The sequence below is a fragment of the Puma concolor genome, chromosome C1, assembly GCF_028749965.1.
Source record: "Puma concolor isolate L17-30 chromosome C1, mPumCon1.1.hap2, whole genome shotgun sequence".
In the NCBI taxonomy this organism is placed as follows: domain Eukaryota; kingdom Metazoa; phylum Chordata; class Mammalia; order Carnivora; family Felidae; genus Puma; species Puma concolor.
Window position 1 is genome coordinate 128,199,775 of NC_141674.1, and position 17,708 is coordinate 128,217,482.

Consider the following 17,708-nt stretch of genomic DNA (forward strand, 5'->3'; position numbering starts at 1 on the left):
CACATACAAAATACAAACATTCCCTGACCCTAAAGGCCCCCAAATGCCCAACTGTTGTTAAAAGGTACAGCAGAAACTGCTACATCATGAACATACTGATGATGAAGACGTTTATAAAGTTTATTGTGCTATCTTAAAAAACAAAATTGGGATTAATCTTGGAAGGTAATTTCCAAAGCCCCGTAGCCTTTATATGAATTCTAATAAGGACTCCTCATAGGAACCTAATCCTAGAGGCTTATAATGCCACACACTTCCACCCACCTGCCCCACAGTAAGCAAACTGGGAACAAGACTCATGTTAACAAGCAGAGCTGCGCCCCCATAAATCAAGTTTGAACTGTGTGGGTACATTTATACGTGGATTTTTCCAATAAATATATTGGAAAAATTTCCAGAGATCTGCAAGAAATTTCAAAAAAACTTGTAGACAAATCTTGTAGTCTAGAAATACTGAAAAGATTAAGAAAAAGGTATTAAGAATACAGTATATAATACATATAACATACAAAATGTGTTAATCAACTGTATATTATCAGTAAGGCTTCCAGTCAACAGTAGGCAATGTTAGTGGTTAAGTTGTGGGGAAGCCAAAAGTTATATACAGATTTTTGACTGCATGGGGGAACTGGTGCCCCCAACCTCCATGTTGTTCAAGGGTCGAATGCAGATCAAAGCTATAATTAGAGTAGGGTGGAAATAAAAATGGACAACTGCAGAACACATTATTTTATTTTGACAAAGAAAAGCAGTAGTTGGCAATTGTAAAAAGTTACCTCTCCAGTAAGATACTATATACCATAAAAATAACAGACCTTTTTCTATACATGAAAACAAGTCCTCAGTTACAGAAAGCACACATCATTGGGTTCCAACTTCATTTAGACAAGCACGCTAAACAATGTGCTAAAGCTTGTGTTAATATAAAAGCATATTACAGGAACGTGACATACAGGACCACCAACAAGGTTCTTATTCCTCAAAATAAATCTTCCTGAAGCCTTGTTCCCAGAAACATTTCTCTTGCTAGTAGAGCTACATCCAGACTCTAGGCCGGAAGGTAGGGGCCAGTTTTTCTGGTTACTTTCAATATCTTAATCTTCAAGCAAGTAATTAGGGTTAACTACTAAGTAGGGATCCTCTTCATAGCTCTCACTTCCTTCTGTAGAGCCTTTCAGTCCAGCTTGGGTGAGCTCAATCAGAACATGATCCTGTGAAACACAAAGATTTGTCCTGAGGTCTTTCAGCAGTAGTGTAAAAATGCCCCATCCACATAATTTGACCCTTCTGAGTATTTGCAACTAGCATTTTCTTCCATTTCTCCTTCATAAACTCTCAGAGAAAGGACTATACCTTAAAATCTTTACCAAGTTTTGCTACGCCCCTTTCCCATTAGGATACAGATCTTTTATAACATAAAAATCTTTTGAAAAATTACAAAATACATAGGCAAGCTCAACGTTGTGATTTTAGTAAGGTTTCCTGGCATACTACATCTTGTAAATATGATTTCAAAAAAGACAAAATACATGAATTTTAAGGTTATGCAATTGTGTAAAATCCTGATAAATATGGTTATCATTCTGTTTATCACTCTGATAAGTGTTCTAATTTCATTTAGTATAAATTTTTAGTTACTAGCCACTAACTCTTTCATATACCACCCGTTCATAATTCAGTTAGAGGTATAATCTAAAGATAATTAACATGGAAAAATTTTCACTCTGAGCTAATAAAAAAAAGTAGAACATGCCACATAGCTTAAATGTACCTGTAAGTTGATCTAAAATACCCACAAATGAGAGGAACTCCTAGCCAAGCCCATATAGAACTCAGGAAATAGTATTCGATCTTAAGAAGGTAGAAATGTCCTATAGTATGAGCACTACTGCCATCAAGAGGGACTGGACACTTTTAAGATCTCACTTTATGTACTAACAAGCCCTTACAGGAAGAACACTTGATCAGCACAGTGTAATTTCTCTAGTCTTTTGTAAATGAGCTAGCTAGCTCAGGTGATGTCAAACTTAAAAAGGTAGCTCCAGTTTAGATCAGCTAATTTTACCAAATGTCCCAAAGTAGACTTGTGGTGTGGGTCAATTTATCTTACACTGATCCCAGAAGGCATTAGGAAGGTAAGGGCTGGCCTGGTGCAAACACACTGCCCAGCACTAGAAAGACAACTGAATGTTTACCACCCCAATTCAGATTTTCATAGATATTATACCACCTAATCATACACTCATCTACTCACACAAGTAAAGGGTTTTTCAGATGATACAATCCTGATAATGTGACACTCATAATATTTATAGAGTGAACACTGTAAAGTGAGCTACAGGGCAATTGAATCTGCCACTTAAACATAAAAATTCAAGGGGCGCCTGGGTGGCGCAGTCAGTTAAGCGTCCGACTTCAGCCAGGTCACGATCTCGCGGTCCGTGAGTTCGAGCCCCGCGTCAGGCTCTGGGCTGATGGCTCGGAGCCTGGAGCCTGTTTCCGATTCTGTGTCTCCCTCTCTCTCTGCCCCTCCCCCGTTCATGCTCTGTCTCTCTCTGTCCCAAAAATAAATAAAAAAACGTTGAAAAAAAAAAATTAAAAAAAAAAAAAAAACATAAAAATTCAATCACTCATCAAATATTTGATCTATGTGCCAGGCACCACTACAGGTCTTGGAGGTAGAATGATCAATAAAACAAAGTCCCTGGCCTCCTGGTGCTTGCACTCTAGTAAGTCAAACTGAAAACCTAGTGCCAGGCAATGATAAGCACTATGAAGTAACACAAAGCAGGGTTAGGGAGTGATAGCAAGAAGGAGGCTCTTATTATTTTTTTTAAATGTTTATTTATTTTAGAAGGAGTGGAGGGGGACAGGAGGGAGAGAGAGGGAGAAAGAAGATCTGAAGTGCTGATAGTGCAGAGCCTGACGTGAAGCTCGAACCCACGAACTGTGAGATCATGACCTGAGCTGAAGTCGGATACTTAACTGACTGAGCCACCCAGGTGCTCCAGGAGGCTCTTATTTTGACAGGTTAGGCAAGAACCACCTCTTTGAGAAGGTAACATTTGAGCAGACACCAGAATGAAAGAGGGAACCTAGGTAAAGAGACAAAGGACAAGTGCGAAGGTCCTCATGTTTGGTGTGTCTCTGGAATAGTGACAAGGCCAGTATCACTGAGTAGCAACATGAAGAGAGTCCTATGCAAGAAGGTGAAGAGGTATACACCTAAGGAGGGGTTTGGTTGTAGAGGTTCTGCAGGCCATGTTACGGAGACTGGATTTTATTGTAAATGTGAAGGAAGAACTGGAAGGTAGGGCATGAAAACGTTTTGATTTGTTAAAAGATCTGTCTGGCTGCTGGACAGAGAGCTAGTACAAAGGGGGACAGTTAGGAGGCTCCTGTGAAAGTTCAGGCATAGTAGCTTGAGTAAATGTGAAGGCGGTGAGAATAGAACACAGAATATATACACTGAAGGCAGGGCTCACAGGATTTGCTGCTTAAAGGAGAGGCTATGAGGGAAAACTGGCATCATGGATGATTCTAACGTGTTTGGCTTAGAACAACTGAGTAAATGGGAACACTGGGGGGGTGGGGGACAGAACTGTTTTGCACACATTAAGCATGAGATGCCTATAGTTCACAAGTAGGCAGCTGGTTACCGACATCTGGAGTTTAGAGGAGAGGTGACAGCTGAATCTGGGAGACATCAGTGGATGGATTTAAATTCATAGAACCTAATGAGATCACTTAGGTAATCAATGTAAATACAAAAGAGGTCTGAGGATTGAGTACAGCACTCCATTTAAAAAGTGACAAGACTCAGGAAAAGAGACTAAGAGGAAATAACCAAAGAGATAGGAGAAGACCCAGGAAAATATGGTGACTCAGAAGGAGCAATCAACAGTGACAGACCAATAGGCCAAATATAGAGAATGACCAACTGATGTGAGTAGGGAGGAGGCATGCCTGTAATGATCCTGTTAGGGACTGGAAGAAGTCATAGCACTGGGCAGTGCCACTGTGAGGTAGGTAGGATCAGTAAAGAAGAATCCACTTGATGGGAATGCAAGCTGGTGCAGCCACTCTGGAAAACAGTATGACGGTTCCTCAAAAAACTAAAAATAGAACTACCCTATGATCCAGCAAATGCACTACTAGGTATTTGTCCACGGGATACAGGTGTGCTGTTTTGAAGGGACACATGCACCCCCATGTTTATAGCAGCACTATCAACAATAGCCAAAGTATGGAAAGAGCCCAAATGTCCATTGATGGATGAATGGATAAAGAAGATGTATATACATACAATGGAGTATTACTCGGCGATCGAAAAGAATGAAATCTTGTCATTTACAACAGATGAACATAAGGGAAGGGAAAGAAAAATAATATAAAAACAGGGAGGGGGACAAAATGACTCACAAATATGGAGAACAAACAGGGTTACTGGAGGGGTTGTGGGAGTGGGGGATGGGCTAAATGGGTAAGGAGCGTTAAGGAATCTACTCCTGAAATCATTGTTGTATTATATGCTAACTAATTTGGTGTAAATAAATAAACAAAACAAAACAAAACAAAATAAATTTTTGGTCTCTATCCCAGACCTACTAAATTACAAATTCTGGGAGTGGTTCCAGTGATCTGCGTTTTAGTAAGTTTTTCAGATGATTCTGGTGCATGCTAAAATTGAGAACCATTGGATTAAACTGAATTACTCAAGTGAAACCTCCATTTTATTCATTTCCTCAAAATGGCCTCCCTCAGGGCTGTATGTTCCAGGCCCCTTGGAGGTTTATGTATGCCCTGCCCAGAATGCAGTAAAGCTTGTTCTTATCTTTCCTATAATGGCTAGATAACTAGTAGAGGTAACATAGTTTCTTCCCCTCCCTCTCCTGTGGCACACAGATGGGGCAACGAGTGTGTTAAATGTTAAACCCTTTGACCTCATCACAGTGACCTCTGCATATCCTTGCACCTCCTTGCTTTATAAAATCTGTGGATTAAGTTCTGGACTTTACAAAGGGTATCTGCTTAGCACCTGGATCATCGTCCACATGACTCCCCTTGTCATTAAGTTACCCCGAATAAAACTCTGTGTATATGGTTAAAAAAAAAAAAAAAAAAAAAAAAGGAAAAAAAAAAGAAAAAAGAAGAGTCCACTTGAGATTAGTGGCATGAATTTAAAGTAGGACATGGCACGTGGTTGTATGCCTTTCTCCAGATACTTTTAACTGCTTGGATATGGCACAGTAAAAAGATTTAGATTTAACCAAGGCTGGGGTTTTGCCAATCAAGTAGAACAGAGAAATTATAGTTTAAAGTGTGAGAAAATAGTGATCATTGGGACAGACCATAGACTGTAAGCTGGGTGATGGGGGAGGTGAGGATGTGGGGAAGAGGAAATATAGAAAACAGGCAATAGAGGTCAGAATGCTTGCAGGTTTATGGTAAAGGGAGTGGAGTGGAAAACAAAGATTAAAAATAGTTTGATAGTAAGACCCTAACCCTACCTTCCCAGATTTAACTTAGGTTCTGCTGATTCCAGCAGAGGAAGTAAGTCAATTAACTGCTGTAAATTCTCTCTTTTTTACAACTCATAATTCTTTTTTTCCTTTCAATGTTTTTTTTTTTATTTTTGAGAGAGAGAGACAGACCACAAGCAGGGGAGGGCCAGAGAGAAAGGGAGACACAGAATCTGAAGCAGGCTCCAGGCTCTGAGCTGTCAGCACAGAGCCCCACGCAGGGCTCGAACCCACGAATTGCAGTATCATGACCTGAGCCTAAGTCAGGCACTTAATCAACTAAGCCACCCTGGCCCCCCATAACTCATAATTTTAACTAGATCCCAATGATTCAAAATAAATGAACATCTATGAACCTGCAGGTATGAAGCATGGACTCCCTCCCTCATTAATAAGCAAGAGTAGCTATGTACGTACATAGTGGGTGAGTCGATGGATGACTTTCTCTATAATTCTCTTTTTATTTATAAGTTCCTCTTCAGAATCTATTTCTGATTCGATTTCCTTCAAATACCAGTTAACAAGCTCACTCCTCTTTAATGCAGACTCATCCTCTTCTGCAACAAAAAATACATTTCAAAAGGATTAAATTTTCCTTCTAGCAAATTGTATTGCCAATCCTTGGGGTTTGCATACACAAGATAATGTACAGATTAGATAACCATCAACCTGTCAGAAAGAATACCTGCTAAAATAAGGTTTGCAATGTTCCAGTGTAAGCCTGAAATAACCTGTCATATTACTTGTATTAAAGTATGCCTCACTTTATCCTGAGGAAAAAAATCTAATAAAATAGAGATTATAAGAAACAAGTTTCTTGAAGCTATTAATATTTCAAAGTATGAAGCTGTTTCCTTCACCTTCTATGAGAATGTTTGACGATAGTAATTGACAGCATAAATTAGCAACAGCAAGCAAAACTTCTTAAACATAACTTTTCCTCTTTGGAATAAGGAAGATTTTACACAGCTGAACCAAGAAGTGAAATCCAAGGGCATTCACTCAAAATAAAAAATTATCAACTTATTTCAGCAAGGTCTATCTATACTGAATGATTATCTACTTTGTCAGAGTCCAAAGCAGAAGTCCAAATTCACAAGAAAAGATGGAACCTGGATAATAGCGTAACTATCACAGAAGCAAAGTATTAATAAGAGAAAACTCTTAGTCTTGGTTCTAGCTACTGTTAATAAAATGAAAAATGAAAAATAGGAAAATTCTAGCTTTACTGACAATGGCTTTGAAAAGTTTTATTATGGGTGTACTGAAACTTCAGTGGTTGGTCTAAATGTTCTCAGTAAGTGACCTTCTTGGCTTAAAGTTGTATTCTCTGTGCTGGACTAGAGAACAGCTGTCCACTTGAAGACTGAGAATTCATTACTACTAGGTGAACAGTATTTTTTTTCTAAGGAAAAGAAGATCTAGCAGAATTTATCTGTGGAATGCATACAGTGCCTGGGCGCTAACCATTATCTTTGCTCCATCAATGGTTTGCCATGTTTAAAATTTGACTACATGAGAAAAAGACAAATGAAATACAATGTGAACACAAGAACATGTGAGTTCCCAAAAGTTTTTATGTGAGAAGAGGGTGGGAGGGCTAAAACCTGTCTGTCATACTGGCCTCTTTACTGCCTTCTCTCCTCCCTCCCACTGGTCTACAACTCCTAAGGGGCAAAAACTACAGGATTCAAATCTTTAGTAAGCTAAGACAACCTCACTGTTCTCTTCCTTCCACAGACAGGACACTGTGATGAGAGTGTCCAGAAGCCAGCATTTTTGGACTTTTAAATAAGAATTATCTGATTGCTAACCAGCAAATTAAAGTTTAAGTTCAACACCTTGATTTCATCATTTTCTATGCCAACTACAGGCATGGTGGAATAGCATAGTAAAGCAGTTAATTAAGATAGGCAGGATACTAGTGTCCAGATATCACACTTTATATACAGAGAAATGAGGATTTTATTTCATTTTTAGGTATAGAATATGTGCCAATATGGTCTTTTCAGTTCAATTACTTGCCTACAAAAATAAATAACCTAGAGTCATCCATTTGAAGTAAAGCCATTGTTAGGAACAGTGATTTTGCATCTGTAAAAACATTTAAGTGCTTCTTTATATATTATCAGATCCTAACTTCTGATTCTCAAAAATATTAAAATAGGTGAAGGACATTAAAAAATGACCTTTGTCTGACAATGAACTTGTGGGTGAAAGGTCCAGACTGTCAGATATACTGATAGATTTTCTTTGCCAAAGTGAGCCTCTATAACAATTTATGATCTCTTCCGACAAAACAGTCTTTAGCAGTTAGAAGTGGCTTATACAAATAAAACTTATATGAATGACTAAGCATGTGGCCATACTAGGTAAAGCCTTACCTTCCTCCATCTTTCTGAGGTGAAGCACAATAAGGTTAGAGATTCGGCAGTACTCAGAGAAGCCCAGCCTTAAGGAGGCTTTAGGAACAAAATCTTGGTTTATGTCTTCACTGTGGCCATTGATTCCATTCACAGGAGCAGGGCTGTCAACATGACCTAAGTGAAATATCAACCATCTGAATCTTGTTTCTGTGCCTCCGACACTCCCCCATCAAATGTTTATATAAGTATACTACTTCTATTTTAATACTAACTTCTACACAAGCATATAGTTACACTCAGTATTTAGTCATTTTACAAATAAATTAGAAACAAATTTGTAAATGCTAATAGTGAAAACAGAAACTAATTTGGAAGGAATGGGAAGGATGGCAGTCATGAAGATAAGATTCCCTGATCTAAAAGTTCATTTGCTGCTTCAGATTCGGTGTCTCCCTCTCTCTCTGTCTTTCCCCTACTTGCACTCTTTCACTCAAAAATAAACATTGAAGAAAAAAAAAAACGGGGTTGGGGGGGGCACTGGGTGGCTCAGTTGGTTAAGCGTCTGACTACAGCTCAGGTCATGAGCTCGTGGTCCATGAGTTTGAGCCCCGTGCCAGGCTCTGTGAGGACAGCTCAGAGCCTGGAGCCTATTTCGGATTTTGTGTCTCCCTCTCTCTGTGTCCTTCCCCAACTCGCGCTCTCTCTCTCTCAAAACTAAATAAACATTAAAAAAAATTTTTTTTAAGTTCATTTGCAATATTATACACAAAATGTGAAAATCTGTTATTTGTCTGTTTTTTAGTTTTTTTAAAGTTTATTTATTTTGAGAGAGAGAGCGAGAGCACAAATGGAGAAACAGAGACAGGGAGAGAGAAAGAATCCCAAGCAGTCTCTGCACTGTCAGCACAGAGTCTGATGTGGGGCTCAAACTCACAAACCATGAGATCATAACCTGAGCCAAAAATCAAGAGTCGGATGCTTAACTGACGCCCTAGTATTTGTCTGTTTTAATGTAGTCAAGAACATGTTTTTACTTCAAAAGCAAAATAACAATAAATCAGGCCAGGGAATTAAGTTCACTGTCACCATTTTGGTGTATTTTCTTTCAATCTTTCACGCATAGATATTCTATATGAATTATTTAATTGTATTTTACCTTGTAAACAGTTAGTACAATTCAATATCCATTTTTTCCCTTTTGCTATACAGACTTCAAAACCATCAACAAGTGCACTTTTATCATAATATCTCAGAGAACATTTTAGTTCTTAACTCCAGAACAGTAAATGAACAAGTATCTCACCATTGATGCCATCTGGGCCCTCATCTACCTCCATCTGGGCCTCTTCTTCTTGATCTAGGTTGACATCAGGTGTTTCTACACGGATGATTGACTTATTCAGTAACCTGAAAGCTTCCTTCACATGTTTAGGCTGGACCTAAACCAATCAAGATGAAGTAAATCAGAAAGTCAGTCTTCTTGATATACCAAACAGATTCTCTCCTTACCAAATCACAGTGGCATTTTAATTTTTCTCACACTCTCCCTCTCTCACACACACATAAAATACGTGATAACACCGTAAGTTCACCAGAATGGCTTAAAAGAACCAACAATATATGGTATTGGAAATAATGTAGAACAACTTTCATTCACTGCTGGTGGGAATATAAATTGATACAACCACTAAAGGAAAACCATTTTGGCAGTCTTTACTGATCTGAACACACGTATAACCTCTGACCCAACAATTCTACTTCTAGTGAACAGAAATGTACACACACATATATGCCATACAGACCAAAAGACATGTATCATAAGAACCCAAACTGGAAACTATCCAAATGCCCATTAACAGAAGAATGGGTTAGTCATTGTGATTTATTGACAGAATATTACACAGCACAAAAATGGAAAAACTAGTATTACATAAAACTCAGATGATATTTTATAGTTTTAATTCTGTATGAAAAAAACAGACACAAGGGGGAACATATTCTAGGACTGCATTTATACAAAGTAATCCTTAGATCTTTAAGGTTATCATTAAACCCTCACTTCTGTGATCAAATAATCTTTGACAAAGGTGCCAAGCCCATACCTTGGGGAATGGATAGTATCTTCAACAAATGTTATTGGGCAAACTGGATATCTTTTATGATAAAGAATGAAGTTAGACCCCTGCCTGACATCACATACAAAATTAACTCAAAATAGTTTGAAGACCTAAAACTATAAAACATTATGTAAGAAAACACAGGAAAAAAGCCTCAGGACACTGGATTTGATAATAGTGTCAAAAGCACAGGCAACAAAGGGGTAAACTGACAAATGAAATGATATCCCATTCAAAAACTTCTGAGCATCAAGGGAAACAATCAACAGAGTAAAAAGGCAATCTACAGAATGGGAGAACTTATCTGCACATTATAAATTTGATAAGGGATTAATATTCAAAACACAGAGAATACCCATGTTCACCACAGCATTAATCACAACAGCCAAGAGGTGGAAGCAAGCCAAATGCCCATTGATGGATCAATGGATAAACAAAATGTGGTACACAGCATCCCCCTTATTCTCAGGGATTATGTTCCAAGACCCCAGTGGATCCATAAACCATAGATAGTACTTAATCTTACATATACTGTTTTTCTTATTCATACATACGTCTGATAAAGTTTAATTTATAAATTAGGTACAGTAAGAGCTTAACAATAATTAATAAAATAGAACAGTTACAGCAATGTACTTAATAAAAGTTATGTGAATGTGGTGTCTCTCAAAATAACACTGCATTGTACTCACCCTTCTTTTGATGAGATGATGTAGCTTTAGGCTACTACTGACTTTCTGACAATACTTCAGGAGGATCATCTACCTATTAATGGTAACTCACCTCTATATGTACTCCATAACCTGGGAGATGATTATTTCATTATATTAATCAAACTAAATTCAATAAATACTTCACAGCAACGTTCTTCAAGGGAGAAATCCCAGCACTGCGTATCTTATGAGCACTCAACAGTATATCAAAGATAAAAACATGCTTATAAACCAATAAATCAATTTCTCTTTCCTCCCATTATGTTAAAGTGACTTTGATACCTCATCACAGCAGTGCATTCGAGCCATTGCTTCAGAGAGACGGATCATGCTCTCAAGTTGTCGCACTGTAATCCTCCACGAAGACTTGATTACTCCAGACCCATCCCTCTGGCGGAGACGTTTATATTGTTCCACAATGAAGTCCTCTGACTCTTTAGAAATCTGTTTCAGAACATCACTGAAGTCAGGGCTTTTCTACTTGATGGGAGTGGCATTAAATTTAAGTTTAAGAGCCTTCCAGGTAAAGACACTTTGGGGAAGTGAGAGGGTCAAAACTTTGAAGTCAATGACAGTTAATACTGAAATGTCTTTCAAAAGAAACTAAGGACACCTGTGAATTTCATATACTAATTTTATGAAGAGGAAGAGAACAGGGGTAGTATTTAAGCAAATGCCATTTTTTCTTATTTTTTTTAATGTTTATTTTTGAGAGAGAGAGACAGACAGACAGAGTGTGAGCAGGGGAGGGGCAGAGAGAGGGAGACACAGAATCCAAAGCAGGCTCTAGGCTCTGAGCTGTCAGCACAGAGCTCGACATGGGGCTCAAATCCATAAACCGCAAGATCATGACCTTAGTCGAAGTCGGATGCTTAACTGAGCCACCCAGGTGCCCTGCAAATGCCATTTCTAAGATACATAGCAAGCTGAAGCAGTGGAAAAGGATGTAATGTCTTTTAAATGTGTTGAATAATAACAACAAAGTAAGATTACTAAAAGAATACTCAGTTTTTCAGAGTAAGGAACTCAGCCTATTAAAGAAGCATGCCAAGGTCACAGAGGGATGAGTACACAGTCTAGCGAACAAAAGCCTCTTTACACATATGTATCCAATAACCCTTGGTTTTAAATGCCTCCCTCATTAAGCTTTTTTAACGACAGTGAAAATCAATCTCAATATTATGTATAATCAGTGAAGTGACAGATAACTAAATCCTTTGGGTAAAGTCCCAAAAGTTGAGCCAGAAAATAGTGTAAAAATCTCATCCAGAATCAAATTTTTTTCTTCTTGTATTCTACTTTAGGAAAATGTCAAACAAAACAAATTTCGAAATTTACTTTAAAAATGAATGTCCTGGATCTAGTACAGATTCAACTCAATAAACATCAATTATTGTAAAATATTAATCCACATTAATCACAATGACCTAAAGGAATCCAAACTTTTCCTCAAAGAAAGATCCAAGTAGACTACTGACTTAAGCTCATACAATTTTAAGATACTTAGGAATAAGGGGGCACCTGGGTCGCTCAGTGGGTTAAGCACCGACTTCAGCTCAGGTCATGATCTCATAGTTCATGAGTTTGAGCCCCATGTCGGGTCTTGTGCTGACAGCTCAGAGCCTGGAACCTGCTTCGGAGCCTGTGTCTCTCTCTCTCTCAAAAATAAAATAAAAACATTAACCAACTGAGACACCCAGGCGAACCGCCCCCCCCATCAAAATTCTTTTATTAGCACTCAACAAAAGAAAATTTTTAGAAAATTCCCTCTTCTTAACTCTCTGAAGAAACACTGTTCTCAAAACCCTCAAAAAGAAAAAACCAAACAAGTATAGGTTAATTTCCATAGAACCCTATTATGCCCTATTAAATGCCGTACTCCAGTACAAAAGGACGAGTTAGTTACCTTGGGTTTAAACTGTCTTGCAAAGAGAAGATACCTCCTGATATCATCAAGGGAATAGACACGATCAATTGAATCCTCAATTCTTGAATGCAAGTCTACTATACGTCTGGCAATAGCATAATCTGTAACCTAATTCAAAAGAAGAAAATCACTTTGATCAGTCACAACGATATCCACTTCAGATTATCCCTGGCATTAATAATTTATAGCTAAAAACAAGCTCTAATATGCCACTGAAACATGTATTAACGGGTACCAAGTTTCTGAGCAAAGTTTGGTACAATTTCATTTCAAATCTAGGAAGTTTAATGTGTACCTTTGCCCTACTCTAAGAATATTCCTGAAGGAATTGACTGACTTTAATAACAATAGCAGAATTAAGTTTTTAGGGTACCCGGTGTATGCCAGGCACTGTTGCCCTAAGTGTGCCTGGAAGCATTAATTCATGTAACCCTCACAAAAATCTTAATTGGTAATATTATCTCCATTTTACAGGTATGTAAATTGAGACCCAGAGAGGTAAAGTGCCTTGTCTGACATCACAGTAAGTAATGGAGCCATGATTTGAACAGTCTAGCTTCAGAGTCCATGCTCTTAGCCACAGTATTATATTGCTGCTTGTGAACAGATAATCATTACAGGATTGTTAATAACACTGAAAAAAAACCACTAAAAATATGGAATTTACTCTCATACGGTACACAAAAAAAGCCAAAGATATATAAAAAAAAAAAGTTAATAAGTGCATAAAGGGTACATGGGTGTTACATGCACAATTCTATTTCTTAAAACTTCTGTAAGCTTGAAATTATTTCCAATTAAAAAACTTCAAAAACTATCTTAATGAACCATTCACAAACAAAAATATATGAAAATCAGACACTCCCTGGGAATGCAAGCTGATGCAGCCACTCTGGAAAACAGTATGTAGGTTCCTCAAAAAACTAAAAATAGAACTACCCTACAACCCAGCAATTGCACTACTAGGCATTTATTCAAGGGATACAGGTGTGCTGTTTCGAAGGGACACATGTACCCCCATGTTTATAGCAGCATTATCAACAATAGCCAAAATATGGCAAAAGCCCAAATGTCCATCAATAGATGAATGGATAAAGAAGATGTGGTATATATATACAATGGAGTATTACTCGGCAATCAAAAAGAACGAAATCTTGCCATTTGCAACTACGTGGATGGAAGTGAAGGGTATAATGCTAAGTGAAATCAGTCAGTCAGGGAAAGACAAAAATCCTAGGACTTCACTCATATGAGGACTTTAAGAGACAAAACAGATGAACGTAAGGGAAGGGAAACAAAAATAATATAAAAACAGGGAGGGGGACAAAACAGAAGAGACTCATAAATATGGAGAACAAACTAAGGGTTACTGGAGGGGTTGTGGGAGGGGGGATGGGCTAAAGGGTAAGGGGCACTAAGGAATCTACTCTTGAAATCATTGTTGCACTATATGCTAACTTGGATGTAAATTAAAAAAAAAATTAAATTAAAAAAAAAAAAAGAAAATCAGACACTACCAGCTATGAGTGACGGTAAAGACAGGGAAGGGGGAGGATTGGGTTAGAGAGAGAGAGGGAGAGAGAATCCCAAGCAGGCTCCAAGCTCAGCACAGAGCCTGATGTGGGGCTTGAACTCAGAATCATGAGATCATGACCTGAGCCAAAATCAAGAGTTGGACGCTTAACCAATTGAGCCACCCAGGGCCCCCAGCAAAAAATTCTAATAAAAATCTTAAAGTGTGTGGCTGAAGTTAGCTGTCAAGTTTTTTTTATTTCTTGATAATTAAAAAAATAGTAATGAAAACAACAAAACTCCATATTCCTCAACATAATTAAGTGGAACTAACAGTTCAAATGACTTTATTTTGATTTGCTCAATAAACCTTTTGCCCAGCCCTGTAGCATTCTGAAAGAAATGAAAGTCAGTGCAAATAAATGCACCAGCTGTTCAGAAGTACATGCTGCAGCCTAGTCTCCTTCAATTACTCAAACTGGAAATAACAAAGGAAGCCCACAATGACACTTCACACGGTTACCTCATTACATTCATCCACAAGTATAAAGAAGAGATCAAATCGGGACATGATGGGAGCTGACAAATTTATATTTTGTTTCAATGATTTTGATCTGTCATAGTGTCCACTGATTGGGTTCGCTGCTGCCAAAATGGATGTCCTGGCATTCAGAGTAGCCTGACCACAAAAGAAATCATTGTCACAGGTTTAAAAAGACATTTGGAATGGCTAAGAAACATAGGACAAATGCTCAATCTTACTCATAATAAACTGAACGCAAACCAAAATACCTTAAGTAAGACATCATTTTTTACCTACTGAATCATCAAAATTAAAGTCTGATAATGTACAGCAAACAGGCACTCCCACATAAGGTGGTGGTATGACATACACACACTTTAAAGCCAGTAATTTCTTGTTAGGAATTTATCTTGCAGTTAGGTACAGGAAGATGTGTGTTCAAGGATATTTACTACAATATGGCTTGTAATCAAAGGCTGAAAATGACCAAATGTCACTCTATAGAAGGCTAATGAGCCAAAATGAGGAACAAAGACTTGAAAACCATGTGGTAATAAAAACACTAAAATGGATCTAATATATGCTGGCATAGAAAGACTGCCAAAATACAATTATGAAGTTAAATGAGCAAGGAAGTAAACTGTATGTATTATGCTTATTTATGTATGAAAAATTCCTGAAAGAGCTTAACTTCAATATATACTCTGAATATTTACTGGTGATAGGAGTTGCAGGGGAAGATTTCGTCTTTTAATTTATATTTTACTGTAGCGCTTTAATTTTCCTTACCTACTTGGATGCATTACTTTTATTTACAAAGTTTAGTTTCTCTCTAATGTTGGTTACAATATTATGCTTATTATTTTCTTTTAAATAATCTATTGAGTTTGATTATTTTTGTTACAACTGGAAGCATGCACTGTCAAAGAAAATAGAAGCTTTGTGGAAAATTTGAGGAGTAAAATGCTAAAAATTTCATCAGTACTTCCTCTACTTTCTGTGATAGTAAAACATTTTCAAAGTACCCTAAAAAAGCGCCTATAATTTGGATTAATAATCCTCAGAGCTATGTGTCCCATTTCAACAATCAGCATTTCATGTTGAATAATGCATTTTATTCTAGTGAACATCTCTAGAACTACACTAATATTTAAGGCTAAGGCATGATGCAGCAGAACAGAGGTGGACACACATACCTTCACTCCTGCTTTAGTGATGGAGATGGTCTGCTGTTCCATAGCTTCGTGAATAGCAACTTGATCCCGCACATCCATCTTATCAAATTCATCAATACAACATACACCCTTGTAACCAAACAAATCTAGCATAAGAAACTGCCTTTGAGATGTCTTGAAATGGCAAGATATACTTGAAATGGCAAGTATAAATTTAAGTTTGTTACCAGAAACCTTTCCATTCTCTAAACAACTCTAAGATAGGTAAGTAAGCAACTTTCTTTAAACAAAATTTTTAAAACATGAGCAGGGAGAGGAGCAAAGGGAGAGAGAGAATCTTAATCAGGCTCCATACTCAGCACAGAGTCTGAAGAGCAGCTCAATCCCCTGACCCTGGGATCATGACTTGACCCGAAGTCAAGAGTTGGACACTCAACTGAATGAGTCACTCAGGTGCCCCAGTAAGTAAGCAATCTTAATTTCCTCTCCTAGAGTAGGATAGTTCAACAGATTACAGAGTTAGAAGGAATCATATACTTTGACCCATTTTAAACTATGAGCAAGATTAAAAACATAGTTACTGGGGTGCCTGGGAAGCTCAGTTGGTTGAGTGTCCAAGTCTTGATTTTAGTGTAGGTCATGATCTCCCGTTTTTTTAAGCTCGAGCCCCACACTGGGCTCCACACTATTAGGATTCTCTCTTTCTCCCTCTCTGCCCCTCCTCAACTCGTGTTTTTTTCCTCTCTCTCAATAAATAAACTTAAAAAAACAAAACAAAAAAACCCCCTACAGTTACTTATTGCATTTTTATTCAACACCAAAATCTTGTGTAAACCTCTAGGTCAAATATTCTGGGTCCCCTCAGCATTGATTTTAGGCTGAGGAAATGAAGGGTAAAGTTGCAATTACAAATGTGTATCTACACCTTATATGCCTTCACAGATCTAACAGATCTATGTCAAATACATGTAAAAGGCAACAAACATACTCATAGAGATGTCACTGTCTGGAAAGGAAAAAATGCTGGGAATTACTAATCACAGCAAACACACATGCTCAGGGCAGGTAATACATTCTAGAGAAGCTCAGAAAGTGATTAATGAGGAAAAGATCAATGAAATTCTAGATTAATAAAACTGATTTACTAAAAATGGCTTTTTAAAAGTTTATTTTGAGAGAGCCCATGCATGTGAGGGGAGGGGCAGAGAGAGAGACAAAGGGAGAAGAGAATCCCAAGCAGGCTCCACACTGTCAGCCCAGAGCCCAGTGCAGGGCTTGATCCCACAAACTGTGAGATAATGATGTGAGCTGAAATCAAGAGTTGAACCCTCAACCGACTGAGCCACCCAGGCACCCTAAAATAGCTTTTTTAAAGGCTATTTTCTTAATAGAAACTTACAGGCATTTAATGATAGGGTAGGGGCTATTCTGATTTCTTTATATCCAAAAGTATAAAATGTCCTTACATTATCGGCCAGCATCAAAGCTCCAGCTTCAATGACAAATTCATGAGATTCTTCATCTCTCACAACAGCTGCTGTTAAGCCAGCAGCACTGGATGCTTTGCCACTGGTGTAGACAGCTCTGGGGCTGAACTCCTCCACATGCCTGTTCAAGGTTATCATATTCATTAATACTACAAAGCATCCTTTCTAGAAATGTCACCTGACAGGGTTTATGTCAATCAAGAATTTATTATTTCTTAACATTTGAGAAAGACATTAGCATAAACAATTCATAAAGACATATATCACAGACTAAACAGAACGCCTTATCTCCTTTGGCCTTTTTAATCAATTTAAATCCATTCCTATCAAATTGGAAAATGAAGTTCATACATGACAAAAACACCA

The 17,708-nt window shown here is 37.8% G+C and overlaps 1 protein-coding gene across 1 annotated transcript in view; it reads right to left on the reverse strand.

Annotated features, from left to right (window-relative positions):
* Positions 1-714: 714 nt before the first annotated feature.
* Positions 715-17,708, reverse strand: part of MCM6 (minichromosome maintenance complex component 6) — a 40,136-nt gene continuing 23,142 nt past the window's right edge. The window contains exons 9-17 of the mRNA XM_025935111.2: positions 17,322-17,463; positions 15,877-15,984; positions 14,681-14,836; positions 12,625-12,753; positions 11,001-11,162; positions 9,192-9,327; positions 7,907-8,062; positions 5,940-6,079; positions 715-1,211 (exon numbers count right to left, since the gene is read on the reverse strand). Of these exons, the coding sequence (XP_025790896.1) occupies positions 1,095-1,211; positions 5,940-6,079; positions 7,907-8,062; positions 9,192-9,327; positions 11,001-11,162; positions 12,625-12,753; positions 14,681-14,836; positions 15,877-15,984; positions 17,322-17,463 (1,246 nt within the window). The 3' untranslated portion in view covers positions 715-1,094. The remainder of the gene's footprint in view (positions 1,212-5,939; positions 6,080-7,906; positions 8,063-9,191; positions 9,328-11,000; positions 11,163-12,624; positions 12,754-14,680; positions 14,837-15,876; positions 15,985-17,321; positions 17,464-17,708) is intronic.